Genomic DNA, 16,386 nt, shown 5'->3' on the forward strand with positions numbered 1-16,386 from the left:
GCCCATACATGCCACAATACTTGTACATGTTTCAGAATAATCTGGTTCTGAATCTACTCAGAACCTACCATACTGCCTGCAGGACAGCATATGTATTTCATAAACACTCTCTTTCCCAAGGTCAGAACAATGCAGAACCCAAGTGCTGAAAACAAACGGGGTGATAGGGCATGCTTCATTCCAGATATTAATTTATAAAATAAAAAGCATGTTTCATGATTAAATAACTGTACTTTTCTACCAGACCATTAATAATAACAAAAAGTGCCTCCAGTGAGTTGACCCTAAGGGAGCTCTTGAAGCAGTGGAACCACAAACTGTGTATTTACCTTTCAACATCATGGAGTATAACTTGCTCATCATTGCCTAAAAAGAGAAATATGAACACTTAACATCATGTTGTAGTGATTAAAAAGCATTATAGTGAGGAAAAAACCCAACCTTTTTAAAATAAATTTTCTATTTCACAACCAAAACTGAAGCAGAGAGAAGACCAGTTCAGTTGCCAAGTGGTCAGCCCTCTGCTCCATTATGTGAAAGGCTCCACGTAACATTTCCAGTCATGATCAAATGCACCAATCCATTCCAACTGCTACTGCTCAACAAAAAATTTTACTTAACTGTGTTAATGATTATTCTTTGTTTAGTTTGAGCTTGAGCTTTTGGGGCATCTGCAGTGAAGAGAATATTATATGAAGCAGCAGAACACCTTTAACTCTCATGCAAATACACTTTCTTTCTGCCTAGAGGATCGTCCATAAAAAGGTAACAGAAGGTAAGAAGAGATGCCATAAGCAAAATGCACTGGCCTCCCAGCTCAAATGCCACCAGTTCACACTGTCAGCGTTCAGGGTTTTGCAACCATTGAGAAGGCATGACCGTGTAAGCCAGTATAATTTCTTTTGTAGTAACAAAAACCAAAGCAAGTAACCAGATGATCACTTATCTTTGACCACATCCATTGAATACAATGGAAACGAAATGCATGCATGCAGACTAAGAGGGTCATAGCTACGGAGTAACTCCACTGGTTCATGGCGTGTTTTTTCAAGCTATAGCAACAGAGTATGTTTTTATCTCTCCACTGAATATTAATTTAATTAAGTTGGCACTCTCTCTTTAGATATATTTAAGGAAATGCACATTTATATTTAATCCAGAATAAAAAACCAGAAAGGCCACAAAGTCCTATTTTTATGTTCAGTATGTCTTTGTAGTTGCGGTATCAAGTTGTGAAGCTTTCCTAATGTAGAGGCCCAGAAGCAAGATGTCCTGTTATGATTCTTAAGTGTTCAGTTGACTCAGTTTTCATTTATCCCATACACATTTCAATTGTATTCTGTCTCAACAGAAGAAATATGCAAAAGCTTCTCTTTGACTAATGAGGTGTAAGATTTTTCTACATCCACTTGCTCTTTGCACAGGCTCCTAGATAAATTGTGTCAGCCTCAGATTACTGCAGTAGCTCATCTTTTCCATGGTACACTAAACAAGTCACTTACGTGTAAGTGTCCTTTGACCATTAATTGCAATGGAAACTGCCCATTATACATTACAGGCAAGGTTTATACCTAGTAAAACTACTCCAGTGCCTACGTATTTCACCAGTGAAAAATTCAGCCTAGTTTCTCCAGTGACAAAATCTCCTCCAGCAGACACTGCTCCTCCTCACTCTCCATGGAACAGGAACGTGAGAATCATTCTAGAGGCCTGGCTTCAAGCCTCTAGTCATTATGGGATCAGCCTTCCCTTCCAACACAAGCTCCAAAATCAGAAAGAATGAAAGGAGGGGGTGTGAGGAACAACCACTGCTTCTCTCCATTTTGTGTGTATGAGGAGAAGGTGGTGACAAAAATCTAACCAGAAACTGCTTGGTTGCTGCTGGTAAGGCTTCATCCCTGCAGAAAACATTACTGCTGTTCAGCCCAGTAGAGTTCCCACTTAGAGCATTTTAACACAGAAGAATTCATTCTTCATTGAGAATGATTGGGTTATAATTGTATACGCAACTCTGCCATTTATAATCTCTCCTGCTTTGATAACTGCAGTTACGATGATCAGAAAGACAAGAAGTATCTGCCATTCCATTCAATTGTATCTAACGGGATAAAATACTGCAGAGCATATAGCGAGGAGCACAGTTAAGGTGGCCTAAACCCTGTATCTGTCACCTCAGGCCTCTACAGGCACAAATGCAGTTCCCTGTAGGCTTATTTCAGCTTTTCATATATCAAACATTAAATGCAAAAAAAAAAAAAAGCAAAAAAAAAAAAGCATGCAGTTTACTAAGAGGGGATCTTTCATTTCAAACGCTGCTCTACTCTCAGTATGTGTGGACAGAGAAGGGCGACAGTATTCTTCAAGGATGGGAATTTCTTTGGTATCTTGAGACAGCTTTTTTCTCCAGAGATTACATGCAACACACTGTCCACTCAGTTCCTGCCTTCCATTTTTGTCATGGCTACACATGTGCTCCTTCAAAGCAAAGAGCTCTGAAATTCCTTGGATGCAATCCAGTTTGTACTGAAGTGGAAAATCTTTTCTCCTCTGCTATCAAGAGCTGCTTTAGGGAAAGGTCATCAGATCCTAAATCATTAGTCATTGGCAGCTTTTATTTACAGACTGAATTGAGCTCTGTGCACCTTGTGCTAGTTTTCATACTCTGACTTTTAGGACAGTTTTTAAGTATTCCAGCTTCCGTGATTTAAATACAACTCTAGCTTCAGTATTGGAGGGGTGGGGGTGGGGGTGTGACAACCAATAGATCTTAGGACACACAATCCTTTCAGATCTTTTCAGAATCTCCCAGAACACTGTTGAGTGAATAAATATAGTTAGCTCCATTTTACTGACAGAGATAAAACAGATGGTACATCTAGGCCATGCAGCAAAATGACTCTTTACAAGGGATCCAAGAGTCAGACTCACAGCCCTTGCACATGAGCTCTGTGAATCTTGGTGGAGCAGCTGAAAGAGTTCCTGACTCTTCCAATGGAAATAATTTCTGGCAAAGACACAGTGTGTTTATGCAAACTGCAGGAGGAAAAAGAGACAAGAACGGCCAGTTTGTCTGTGCATCAGCTGTCACAGCTCATCTAACCTGGCATTTTAGCAAAAATCCACCATAATCAATGATGTAAATCTTTAACTGCAGGTTATTTAAAAATATGAAAAATATCAAGGCCAATCACAGCCCAATGTGTCAACAGTTCTAAAAGGCAGACTCTTATCTAGTGAGGACTGAAATGAGGTTTGAGAATAAGTAATCCACCAATAGATGGCAATAGTCCTTCATTAGCCGTCTAAAGGTGCATTAAAATCAACTAGCAGCAGCAGAGATTTTCAAGCATCGGGTCTGAGTGCCGGAGACCATACAGGGTCTACTCTCAGTACAGCTAAAGGGAATAACAAAGACCATGTTCCAGAGTCTGTAGCACAAGTATGGGCACACTGGACCCAGGATTCTCAGGATAGCTCGTGACACAATGTGCTTACACCAGGGTTTAAGAAAAGAAGCATGACAAAACTGAAAATACTGTGCTAGCTGAAGAATTCCCTATCCCCAAAGAACCTTCAGCTGCTGATGAAGGACACCTTCTAGATCTTCAGGAGACTTATGGGAAAGAGCAGGATGTCGCTCATGGCTTCTACTCTAAGGCATTCACAACATAAACTCCTGTGAAATCAGGATGCTCTTCCTTCCTTACCTCCAGAGAACACTTTCGTATTGCCACTGTTGAAAGCTAGGCAGAAGATATTAGAGTGATGCTCCCCTTTCAGCTGAACTGGTTTGACTCTTGAGTGGATGGCTTCTTCCATATGCCAAAGTAAGACCCGGCGGTCATCCCCTCCTGGAAGAAAGAAAGGAAGTGTGTATTACTGCCTCAGTGGTGTGTAAGTTGATGAGAAAAATTATTTAACCCTGCAGTTACTCATAGAACACTTTGCTGAACCCCTAATCAGCATAAAAAATTTATAACTTGCAAGGGTTTGGATACATAGACATGCATTCACATTAAGATGCCATGAAGTCAGATATTCAATTAATATTAATGAAAACAAGAGGAATCATCAGGAAAAGTTTGAATTAAACAGCTGCCATTCTGCCAGCACACAGTGACAACCTATAGTAACCTTGAGACTCAAAATTTTACTGGTATCTAAAATTCTGTGGCAAGCTGTAGATTAATTACATGCCAAATTAACATACGCATTTTGGCAAAATGCTTCTACACCAACTCTCCATTACCACCATCGTTTACGTTATTCATAAAACAGGAACTTTTTTCTCCTTTCACTGACAACTGTATCTTCTCTAGCAGTCTTCCCAAAGCCTTCATAGCATAGGTTGGCTACTGGACTGACATGTGGCCATAAAACAATTTTACTGAAGCATTCATAAGTCTCCAGTATGCACAGTTACGTCATGCTTCTACATCTGTAAAGGTTAAGACAGAAATTTCTGAGGTGAACTCCTGACAAAGAGAGTAACTGGGAAAAAGAAGTTCAACTCCTTCTTGCTTTACATCTTGTTGTACTACTTTGAATTGCTTGCCTAAGTGCAGCTCTCAGTTCAGAGCTCTAAACACAAACATATTTAAGTGCCTCCTTCTTTGTCTAGTATAAAAGAACTATATATATATTAAAAATATAAATAAAAAAGACTCTGTTCATGCTTCAATTGCATTAAAGTATTATCAGGAAGTAAAAAAAAATCCAAGATGCTATTGTATTGGACAGCACTCTCAACATCAATTTCGGAAGGCTGCAAATATCTTCTTCCAGTCAGACTCAAAATATTTTTGTTACCTGTCTCTAATAAGAAATGAAGGAGAATAGCATCGCAAGTCAAAGGTGCCACTAGAAACCTGATGATTTCAGTTAAAACATTTTACTGCTTCTTTGCATAATCAAAAGCATAAACTTAATGCCTTCTGAGCTGCTATCTAGAAGGCAAAAGGCATGAAACAGAGACAAAAGGAAACTGAAATTAATTGGTCTGTGGTTTACTTCAAGAAGAGGTAAATGCATAAACAGAATTTATGACTCCCGTTAATCAGATTTCTTAAAACTTTTCACATCACATGATGATGTTAAGAAGTTTTCCCATGGGACTGAGTTATGTCAAACATCCTTTAAGTTAAGTCTCCCAGCCTTTAAGTCTCCTAACAGATTTTATGACAATCACTTTGATAGACACTACAGCTGCATGTTATGCTTACCCATGCTCCATGAAATTAATTGCATATTCCTCCTCCTGATTTTGTATTTCACAGAGCAAACAAGAATACAAGCTAAAAAAGATTTGCCATGCACTTGGTAACTACTGGGAATAAGAGACAAATGTGATGGGTCCAGAAAAACTCACAGTAATTTATGGTCAACTAAACTGATGGGAGCTTAGATCCCCTTCTACCTAGAAATAGGAAAGTTGTAATTGCACCCTAGTGATTGCAAATGGGGTAGTAATACAGAGACATAGAAATACACAACTACTGAAACGTACAACCACATTAGTCACGCTAAAACAAAGAAGTGATTGTCAAACTTAAAGTGGTTACTTTCCAAAACTACCAACAGCCAGGTCTTAATGTTTATCACTACCTGGCAGACGCTTTAGGCAACATTTAAGGCTGGTGAACACCAACACTGCTTCTCTCAGACTACATTTATTGTCTTTCACAAGCCTTCTGTAAAAGACATTTCAGGGCGAAACACAGTAACATACTGTTGTTAATTGTTACCAGAGCAAACCAATTCCCCAAACAACTGCAGTACTACACATCCTCCTAACTGACAGCACAACCATCTAGGTGTCTTACTTTAACAGCAAACTCATATACATTTCCACTACCCACCTAGTCCAGATATAAACAAAAATAAAGAAGATAACCAAAGACAACAAACATAACTGAGGTTTCCAGCACACTTACAGTACAGTAGGAGCAGGAAAAATTGCAACCTGTGTAGAAAAGTCTTTCACAGTGTTAAAAAGTTGTTAGTACCTTCTTTTTTTATAAGTTCCTATACCTTAGTGCCAGCTTCCTCTGCCTCCATCTTTGAAACAACTCTTCCTACTGAATCCAGATATCTCTCTCTTTACAGACTAGATCTCCATGAGACTTTGGTACAAAGGGCCCCACTATTGTGTATCCAATGCTACATTTGGCGGCACAAAGTTTAGAAGCTTTTAAATGCTCCCCACACTCATGCAACACTGTCACTTCGCCATCTATGTACTGTCTTGCACATACTTATTTTTGAGAATTTCTACAACCCTGTTTCATGCCTCAGGTTTATTCCTCTCATACCCCACTGAGACAGAGAAGTTTAATAAAATTATAATGTTAACTGGCTGGAAAGCTTTTTCCCTTCCAACTTCAATTCAGCTATTCCAAAAATACTTCTGACTTAAAGCCAGTTCTACCAGAAAGCAAAAGCCTTACCAATGTGTGCAGTCGCAAAGGAGGATTTGTGGCAGTAAGACACTTTACAAGTGTCTGCATCCTCATACGAAAGAGCAAGAAGTGTTGTTAAGTCACAAGCAAATATACCCCAGAAAGGCAAGTCTTCTGTGACCAAAACCAGGAGAGGGCAAACCAACAAATGCAGTCTCTGCTACCAAAACCTAACTCACAGAAGTTAGAATAAGAGGGAGGAACTGAGAGAGGTACACATGTATGGATAGGTATACAGGAAAACAGCAAAGAAAATGTGAACATACAGAGCTTTTACACTCTATAGAAAGGAACCATGATTCATCAGACACAAAGTGCATGCACATTCTGCAACGTAAGTTACAAGTCTGAAAATTACAGGAAACTTCAGGTCTGGAGTACTCGTCCTGTACAGCTGATTCTGAATGAAGATTAATTAAGATGCTATCAATTTACCACAGATTTATTGTGCATGTACACCAATTCCACATACATGCAAAGAAGCCACTCAACAGTTTTCAAAAAGCACTGGACCCACTGCACAAACTTGTTGCAACTCCACAATGCTCCCCAAAAGACAGTAACTGTGTATGGCAAGGGTATGTTCTTGACATGATACTGAGCACATACTAACAGCAATAGGTTTACTATACATCTGGGAAAACTGAATATATGGCCTCACATGAAAATACCTTAGCCACCAAAGCTCCACATTTGGATTTTGTAGAAACTTAAGTCCCACATAAAGTCTGGAATTTGTAATTTTTCAGTTCATGGTGTCAGAAGTAATAAATTTGACATCTACTAAGTTTCACTTCCATCTTATTTTGCTGATTCTGTTTAGAACTGCTTGACTGACAATTTGAAAAGTAAAAGTTTGTGTGACCCAGCTAAGAATCATACAATGCCATTCTACAGTTACTTTTCAAAAAGGAACCACATCTTAAACGGTTTAATTAGTCAGGTACTTCAGTGTTCATTATGGGTGAAAACTGCTTCTACATTCAAAATTAAAGTGAGAGAGGAAGACAAGTCAGGCCAAAGTAGGTGGTCAGAGAGGCTGGAAATTTTATGACCTTCCCATATAACTCCTGATGTAGAGAAAAGCAGTATTTCTTTTCCTTTTTTTTCTTTTACAAGCACACGTGAATAAAAAAATAACACACACACACGTTTCTTCCCTGCCCCAAGTCACTGGAATACTTTGTTAATGCTTTGGGCCTTCTGACTAATGTTGATGAGAGACACAGGCAGGATTAGGGAATTCTGCCCAGAAGATACATAACTGAGCATACCTAAAAGGAAAGCTTGCATTTCAACTCTTGGAATAGTTATCATGAAATAGGTTCTTACGCAGACAAATGCTTTGTGTTCACCCATGACAATCTTCTATCTCCTGAGAAGAATTAAAAGTGTCTTGTCTTCTTCACAGTTTGCCCACTTCAGAATGGGTTGCGCATGCTGCATACCCCAAGACCGGAAGGGGGAAGGCTCCCCAAAAAAAGTTCTTTTCTTTTGTTTTGGCTTGGGTTTTTTTGTTTGTTTTTTAATACAGCACAGACAAAGGCTATAGGTAGAATATGCCTGTTCTAGATAACTGAACAGGTCCCAAATGACTCAGCATGGCATATATTTCAGCAAACAGTTCACTGCCTCTACAGTGCCTAAACGAAAGCATTCTAGTTTTGCCCTGCTTTTGGACTAGATATTCCCCAAAACACTTTCTGATCTAGTTACCTCCTAAACGGGTAATCACTAAATTTATACACAATTAAATTCTGGAAGAGGAGTCTACCTCACAGTAACAGTAGTGTACTTGTAGTCCAGGACTGTTCTTATTAGTCCTAAAACGGTTCTAAGGGGGGCAGAACATACCCTTGCCAAAAGCAAATCTAGTCTAAAAAGTATCTGCATAGCTCATGAAACACACTTGAGCTTGTGTGCTAACAGAAACACTTCAAAATCATACCGGTCAGGACTTAAAACCTGCAGTTTCAAAGTACATTAAATGAGCTGACTGTGGACAACGCTGAAGACCACTACTCCTCTTTGTCTCCCATACACCAGGTACAGTCACTGAAGAACCTACATGGCAAGCGGGCAACACTTCTAAATCATAACATAAAAGATTAATCTTAATGCTTTTATCTACTCAAGAAGTTACACAAATCACGAAGAGTGGGAGACTGGATGGTATTTCAAGAAGATGATCACTTAGTTGACCCTGGTCATGGGCAAAAGGCCAGACTGTGACAGAATTATTCCCAGTAGATGTGTGTCTCATTTGTTCTTAAAAACCACAGAGGTAGATTTCACACCCTCGTTAGGCAGCCTATTTCAGTGCTTCATTATCCTTGCCATTAGGCAGATTATCCTAATATCTACCCTGAGGGTGCAGTTTGACGTTGCATGTAATCCCACTCCCCCTTGCCATGTGCTCCTGCTGTTTTCCCTCCCACTGAACTCAGTGGTCATGCAGCCAGAGGGTGAGTAGGTTAAAGATGTTGACCTGACAGAAAATCAACTGTCAGATAAACAACGTCTCCCCTCCTGTTCCTTCCCCCTCTTTAGATGCTTCCATCATACCAACTTACAACTTTAAGCAATAAAAGTGCCATGTTACAAACAACAGAGAGGAGAAATAAGTGAATGAACCACAGGATGAAGGGGAAGTGTAAAATCAAACAGCATCCTAAAATCTTTCTTCCTATAATTTAACACCATTTCTTAGTCCTATTTCCAGTGGACAAAGAATCTACAACTTTATGTCATAATAATTAAAAACAATTTTATGCAGCTTGAGACTTGTGTCTCTACTCAACTTTTCTTTCTGTAGACTAAATGGGCCTTTTTCTTTCAGCCTTTCATTTTTCTAGACCTCTGATCATTCTTTATACCCTCTTCTGAACTTTCTCTAGTTTGGCCACATCCTTCTTAAAGCACAGCGCCCAAAATTGAGCACAGCACTCCATCAACAGCATCAAATACAGCAGGATTACTTCACATGCTTTATCATGTCTGAAGGTATTTATGTTGTGATCTACTATCACATTTGGATCCTCTTCTACATGACTATGGTCTAGTCTCCACAGTGTATTTGTAGAGTTGACCACTTTTACTCACATGCTGTAGTTTGCACTTGTCCCTATCAAACCACATGACCTTTTTTTCCCAGGTAATGTCTCTTAATTAACTTTAAATTGAATTCCTATCCTCTGAAATTATTGCTGCCTTTCTTGGTATCACCTTTAAATTTCGTAATTTCTCAAGACATTAATGAAAACATTGCATAGTAACTGGATCGAATATCTATCCTCACATAGAATTCTGCCTGATAAAAAGAGACTAAGATCAAGACTGCCCCTCTTCAAAACATATTTGATACAGAATCCTCTTACTTCAGAAGTAACAATCTACACCTTTGCTAAAGTCACCTCATTCCTCTGGTTTAGGATCATGCTCCTTCAGACTTACATGGTAACCAAATGGCATGAATTTCCAGTACTTTCTCGCATCCCTACAAATTTACAATCATAGAAGACCTATTAATTTTTGCATTATCTGGTGTGGGAAAGAGAAGCCAAGAGAAAAGAACATATGCATAAATTAAGCCTCAGATTACTGTACTTCCCAGAAGTTATCTTGAAAGTGCAGTTTAAAGTAGGAGAAAAAAAGTAGGTAGTTCTGATAAAGATACTCATGTTTGTAAGAGATAGTAGGCATGAAAAATGAGTCAGATAAACAAATAGGAAAACATCCACCAAACTTGAGGATGGCAGAAAGAAAGACTATTACACAGACTAAGTAAAGATTATTTTTAAGAAGTTAAATTGCCTGGCATATCTGAAGGAAGAAGTCAGTTGCGTATCATTGCATGGTGAATTTAATTTCCATGCATGGACAGTCATGTGTTTCTCAAACTGTTAATAGAAAAATACCACCACCTAGAATATAGAGTGTTGCAAAGACACATTTTGTCCAATGAGATCTTCCAACTCAATCCAAAGCAGCCAGTTCAACTAATTTCGGTCCACTTATTTCTTGTATGTTAAGCTTTCATCTTCCCTTGTGTCATTCTACAGATAGGTCTTTTCTACTTATCACATCTTCTCCTGAGTACCCATCTCCTCCTTTAATTTCTCTTCATTTTCTTTATTTCTTGTCCTTATGCCTGTCCCTTCTTCTAGCACTCCAGCCCCAAAACACTAGTGCCTCTCTCTCTTTCTCCCCCTCTCTAAAATGACACTGTTGAGTTCCACACAGGTACAGCAAAAGCCTACAGACTAGCCTCAACCCAACCTGTAGACCTCAACTTTTTCACTTGAAAACGTGGCTAGGAACAAAATTAATTATGTAATCTCTAATACAAGATTTGAAGAAGATACCAGAAAGTTTCAAACATGTTTTCAAAAGTCCTGCTGAGGCTTATCTACACTGAAGTTCTTCCCAAAATCCTAACAGGAATACTATCTGGAACTGTAATACAAACCCTGTTTAAGCAGTTTGAAATGTTTACTGAAACAGTAGTCATTAGTCTTACAGGCTTGCTTCTGGGAGATACATAAAAAAAAAAAAAAAAAAAGTGTGACATATACCCAAGAAAAGCATTCCTGCCAATACTGATTAGAACAGCACTAATTTGGACACAGACAAGCATTTAAATGGCATCAGTATAGCCACGACAAATGCACTATACCAGCTGTATTTAAAACAGCTCTAACAAGGTCTAAGTTGTGAATAAGTCAATTAGCTGAAGCAGACTTCTCTAGGTTAAGAACATACATATTACTTAAGACTGAACAACTGAAAAGACGGCTTGCACTCTCGCTTTTCAGACACTCCAATATCCCTGTTAACTCTCTTAGCTGCTGTAAGACCAGATGGAAGCATCTAACATCTCATCCTTACCTTAGCACACTGGCTGTTTTGAGGGGGAAGAGAACCACATGCCATCTATTCTAAGGCTTTACCTGCATTTGTAAGTCTTCTGAAGCAACTCTACTAGAAAACTTCAGATTAGAGGCAGCTTATACCCTTCCTTTATCTTTCATCTGAGCTCTCCTAGTATTTTCTCCTGCTTTTGCTGTTTCTCAGAATTTCAAGATTAAGCATGACCTTAAAAAAAGGAGTGGCTTGAGTGTTATTTTAATGAAGACTGGGTTTATAATGGCATGAAATTTAACAGAGTATCCATAATTTTTTTGCCTTTTAATTTCTTATTCTTGACTGAAGAACAAAACACCTGCCTTTGTTGCTATGTCACAGAATGCATTCTAGATCCTATGGCCATGGAAAACCTAAAACTTTTTTACAAACTGTTACCATAATTAAAGCTCTTCATTTTCTCAGGGCATGGATAAGGTCAGACTTAAAGTAGTCTGTTCTTCAATATCCAAAATTTGTGCACTGCTAACACCTGTAACTTAAGCATCCCATTCCCACCTACCCCCACCTTTTTTTCATTGCTTCCTAGTAATTTCGTGAAATTTAGGAGGGTAGAACTCTAGTACCATTTATCTCCTACATATGGAGGAAAAGCTTACCCCCTCTCTAAACATTCTATAGCTTTATTGAGAAGCTAGGAAATTGAAAACTGGAAATAGCTTGAAAGCCTTCTTTTTACTTATTGCTTCTTTAGATGCTACTCAATGGGAAATGTGCCTCCATTCTCTCACTGCACCTACTTTGACTCAGGCAGTTTGGACAAAATTAATTCTTAAAAGTCTCTTTCAGCCCCCAGCTTTTTTATGCTTCTGCCTAAAGAATGTCAACATCGGTAAGTGCATCGATGATACGACAAGACCTGAAGTGTCTCCTGAGATTTTCTTGAGTAAAACCAAAAAATACTGATGGTGTTTCCATCACTTATTATGGAAAATAAAAAAGCAACAATGGATGTGCTTGACCTGTCTGTAGCACTCTAAGTAGAAGTACATAGCTCTGCTTTTGACTGGTGAAGCACCAGTGCAAACCAGCATGACAACTCTAGCACACCTGGGAACTTTACCATAGATGAATCAGCATTCCCTTCCAACACATATACATGCATATACGTACATTTAAGTATATACATATATACGTATAGTCACAAGACACATGGATGTCCATTTCAAAAGCTGTGTGTGCATATAGGGAAAAGAATCCCCAAGAGCAACACAAGATTCTTCACGGACCCTTCTTCCAGAAATCAGTGGACTTTACACTTGTAAGTTTCTTCAGCTAAGAAAGCTAAATTTCAGAAGATCTAAGTCTATCAGCTTCCACTCTAGGTTTTTAAGGTGATTTTATTCTGCCCTTGCATAAAGGTAACCAAACTGCCGTAATAACTTTTTACTGAAACCCCACGTTATTTCTGGAGTAATTACTGACACCTTTGTGCAACAGAGCCCGCTTCTGCCCAAACACCACGGCAAGGCAATATGCAGCCGGCCCAGCCGTGCCCCATCGCCTTCCCCAACAGTCCCTGTGGCTGTTTACAGCCCACCAGAGGGTGTCCAAGCAAAACAGAGACCCCCTCGCACCTCGGCTGAGAATCAGGCCGTTACCCTCTTGCAAGGGGAGAGACCCCTCTCAACAAAGCTGCCACGGCCTTGTGCCACGGAGCTCTGCAGTTCCCCCGAGGGCCGTCGCCCCACACGACAGGGAACGCGCCCTCCCTGCTGCGGCCCGTCTGCGGGGGAGGGAGCTGCCGGCAGCCCCAGCCCGCGGGACGGCAGAGGAAGGCAGGGGACGGCAGGCCGTTCCCTCCAGCTCGCTTCCCCCGAGGGCGTGGGGCGGCCCCACGACGCCCCCCGCCCGCGGCCTGCACCGGACACCGCGCTCAGCGGCCTGGCCGCCCCCGGGGTTGGCGCGGCAGGCGCAGGGGCTGCCCCCCCGGACTGGCAGCCCGCTCCCCGCCGCCCCGAAGCGCTCTGCCCTCTCGCAGCGGGGCGCGGGGTCCGTCGGCTCGGCGGGAGAGCAGCACCGCGGCCGCTCAAGGCCCCATGCCCCGGGGCGCCGCGCCGTGCCCCGCCGCGGGCGGGATAGGCCCTCGATTCCCCGGCCTGTCGCTAAGAGCCGCCCGAGGAGAGCGCGGCCTGCAGCGCCCGGCCAGGCCCCGGCCTGAAGTTGCGTCCTTTCCCCGCCACCCCTCCGAGCCCGGAGGCGGGGAAGGAAGAAGAGGCACCTGAGCCAAGCACTGCTGGAGGGGGGAGGCAAGCAAGCCGGCCGCCGAGCCCCGCAGCCCCTCCCCGGCTAGGGGGAAGGGGGTACACAGCCTTTCCCCGTCCTCGGTGTCGCAGCTGATGTCAAGCCCTCGCCTCCCTCCTACCTGACAGCATCCCCCCACCCCCCTGGCGGGCGAGCAACAGCGGGGAGTCGAACCCCAAAAACATCACCAAGGAAATAATCCACACACACACACCCAAACGCACCCTGCAAGGGGAGGGAGGAGGAAAAACAAAACAAAACCCTACTCCCCTCCCTCAAAAGAAGACGGAGAACGGGGGTGATCCTAAAGTGACCAGTCCCTCAATTAAACCGATCCGGTTCCCCACCCGAAACCGAGCGCGACCGCAGCCCCCCCGGCCAAACTCCGGCCCGCCGCCCGCCCGTCCCCCGGCAGCGCCCGCTGCGCCCGCCCGCCCCCCGGCGAGGCGGCCCGGGCACGGCGCTGACAAATGTCACCCACAATGCACGCGCGGGGCTGTGTCCCCTCTGTCGTCGTCCCCCCCCAAAAAAAATAAAATCCCCTCTTAAGGGGCAAAACACGCAAGCCATCAAATAAAGGGGCACCCCTAGCTTCCACCGCCAGCGCCCGGGAAACACTCTCGTAAAAACTTTGTCCAGGGCTCCCCCCCCCAATAATAGAATTTAAAACCTGTCAACCATTTTAGATCTGTACTTGGGAAACATTATTCCCGGGCACCGGTGGGTTTGAGAAACGACTCCGAGCGCCGCCGCGGCTCCCCTCCCCCCGGGCCGCGGGGGAGGCGGCCGAGGAGGAGGAGGAGGAGGAGGAAGATGCTTTCTGGGGAGGGGGCGAGGGACGGGGAGCATTCGCTTTACCTGAGACCAGCCACTGGCCTCCATTGTTGGAGAATTCAATGGCATTGACACAGCCGAAGTGGCCCAGGAGGTCCTTCTTGTAGAGGTTCCTGCAGCCCCGCAGGCGTCTCCGCTGGAAGTCCTGGGTGAGCAGGGGGTCCCCCTCCAAGCCCCGCTGGGACAGGAACCCCACCACCGACCGCATGCTGCCCCCCCGGCCGCCTCTCCTCTTCATGCTGCCGCCTGCGCCGCTCCCCGCCGCTCCTTCCCCCGCCGCCGCCTCCCCTCCCCCGCTTCCCCCCTTGTTATGGTTATGATGATTTTTCTTTAGCCAGCCATGGCAGAGAGGTGTTAGACACTCCGCCGCTTCCTGATCCCGCTGGCTCCTCCCCGCTCCCCTCAGCAGCTGATCCTCAGCTGCAGCCCGCGCCTCCCGGCCCGGCTCTAGTGTGGCGCCGCCGCCGCTTTCTAACTCGCTCCTGAACGGTGCGGGGGGACGGGTAAACCGGCCGCTCCGAGGACCGGCGGGCGGGCGGGCTTACGGTCCCCGCCGCCGCTGCTGGCGGCCGCGCCGCGCTGCCTGAGGCCGGCCCGGCCCGGCCCGCCTGAGGGGCTCGCTGCTGCCCGCCGCCGGCTGCGAGGTCGCGACGGCCGGCCGGACAGGTGGTGCCGCGGCCGGGAGCCGTCCCCGATGGAGGTGAAGGGCCCTGCCGGGAGCCGCCGCCGGCCCGCCCTGGGCTGCCCCGCCGGGCCCGCCCGGCCGCCGCGGGGAGGGTGAGGGGAAAAAGTCCCCCAAGTTCGTGTGGTTTGCAGCGGAGTTTGTCCTCTGTAAGTGCTGAGTGATTTCTGTGGGATTTCCAAAAATTATGTAGAGTTTTGTTGGTTTTTTTTCTCTTTAAGATAGTTTTTATGGCACTCTCTGAGGTTTTATTGCTTGCTCTCTCCTGCTCCTACCTGAGCAACACTGAAAGTAGGAGGGTTTCCCCTTCTTAGTTAAGCAGACCTCTCCTGTGGCCCCAAAAGACTGTTGGAAATGCAGAAGAATTTTCTTCTTACCCTTCAGTATCAACAAAACCCCAAAAAGCAGTTGGCTGAACAGGTGAAACTGATCTGCTTGGTCCTTCACCGTTTTACAACACCCTAACCTATGTGTTGGTGGGGAAAAAGATCTTCTGTCTTTCACAGGACCCTGTCCCTCACGTGTAACACCTGGCGCCATGTAAGACAACCGGAGCGCTGTCCGAGGGGAGCACCCGTGTAGCACGGCCTGCAGTCCCGCCTTGCGCTGTCCGACCGCATGCCCCCCGCACGCGAGGTGAGCCGTCCTGCGCCTGCAGCTCGGAACTTCCAGGTCTGTATTTCCCCACAGACACAGGTGAACTGCTGGCAGTGCCTAGGGCACCTACCGTTTTCAGAAGGTGAGGAATTAGCCTGACAGTCCTGGCCACCTTTGTGTGTAACTGCACCTGCCAGGCTCCAGACTTTAAAAGAAACAAACAAAAAAACCCCTTCTGACATAAACTGTGGTATCACAACATCACTGAGTACTGGTAGAACTGTTGCCATGTTCCTCTCACAGCATTTCAATAGAAATTGAAATTATTTCATTATAGCAAGTCAGTTAAGTACTTTGGGATTCTTTTTGGTTAAGGTTATAGAAAGAATGTGAAATCCTATAAACCATGCTTTTTGGTTGACAACACTATAGCCTTACTTTTAACATATAACAAAAGAAAATGGCAAACTTTTCAGGAAAAAAGAAGTAAGAAAATTTATAAAAAGCATAGAACATTTCTTACGTGTCAACTTTTTATATATATAAAAAACCTATATATGATATCAATAGGTATAAATATCAGTACTTAATTACAGGTATAATAATAATTTGAGAGGAATATCCGGACACGTTTTGTTAACTGTTTTC

At 43.6% G+C, this 16,386-nt stretch overlaps 1 protein-coding gene across 4 annotated transcripts in view; it reads right to left on the reverse strand.

Moving 5' to 3' along the window:
- DCAF5 (DDB1 and CUL4 associated factor 5) overlaps positions 1 to 15,591 on the reverse strand; it is a 78,250-nt gene extending 62,659 nt beyond the window's left edge. Inside the window, exons 1-3 of one of the 4 annotated variants that reach the window (XM_080396498.1) lie at positions 14,484 to 15,591; positions 3,708 to 3,851; positions 330 to 366 (exon numbers count right to left, since the gene is read on the reverse strand). In XM_080396498.1, the coding sequence (XP_080252624.1) occupies positions 330 to 366; positions 3,708 to 3,851; positions 14,484 to 14,697 (395 nt within the window). In that variant the 5' untranslated portion in view covers positions 14,698 to 15,591. Of the gene's footprint in view, positions 1 to 329; positions 367 to 3,707; positions 3,852 to 5,222; positions 5,244 to 11,345; positions 13,565 to 14,483 lie in introns of those variants that run through there. The other 3 variants (XM_080396501.1, XM_080396500.1, XM_080396499.1) reach the window with 3 other exon arrangements.
- Between the last annotated feature and the right edge of the window lie 795 nt (positions 15,592 to 16,386).

Source organism: Falco punctatus (assembly GCF_963210335.1).
Source record: "Falco punctatus genome assembly, chromosome: 7".
Classification (NCBI taxonomy): Eukaryota; Metazoa; Chordata; class Aves; order Falconiformes; family Falconidae; genus Falco; species Falco punctatus.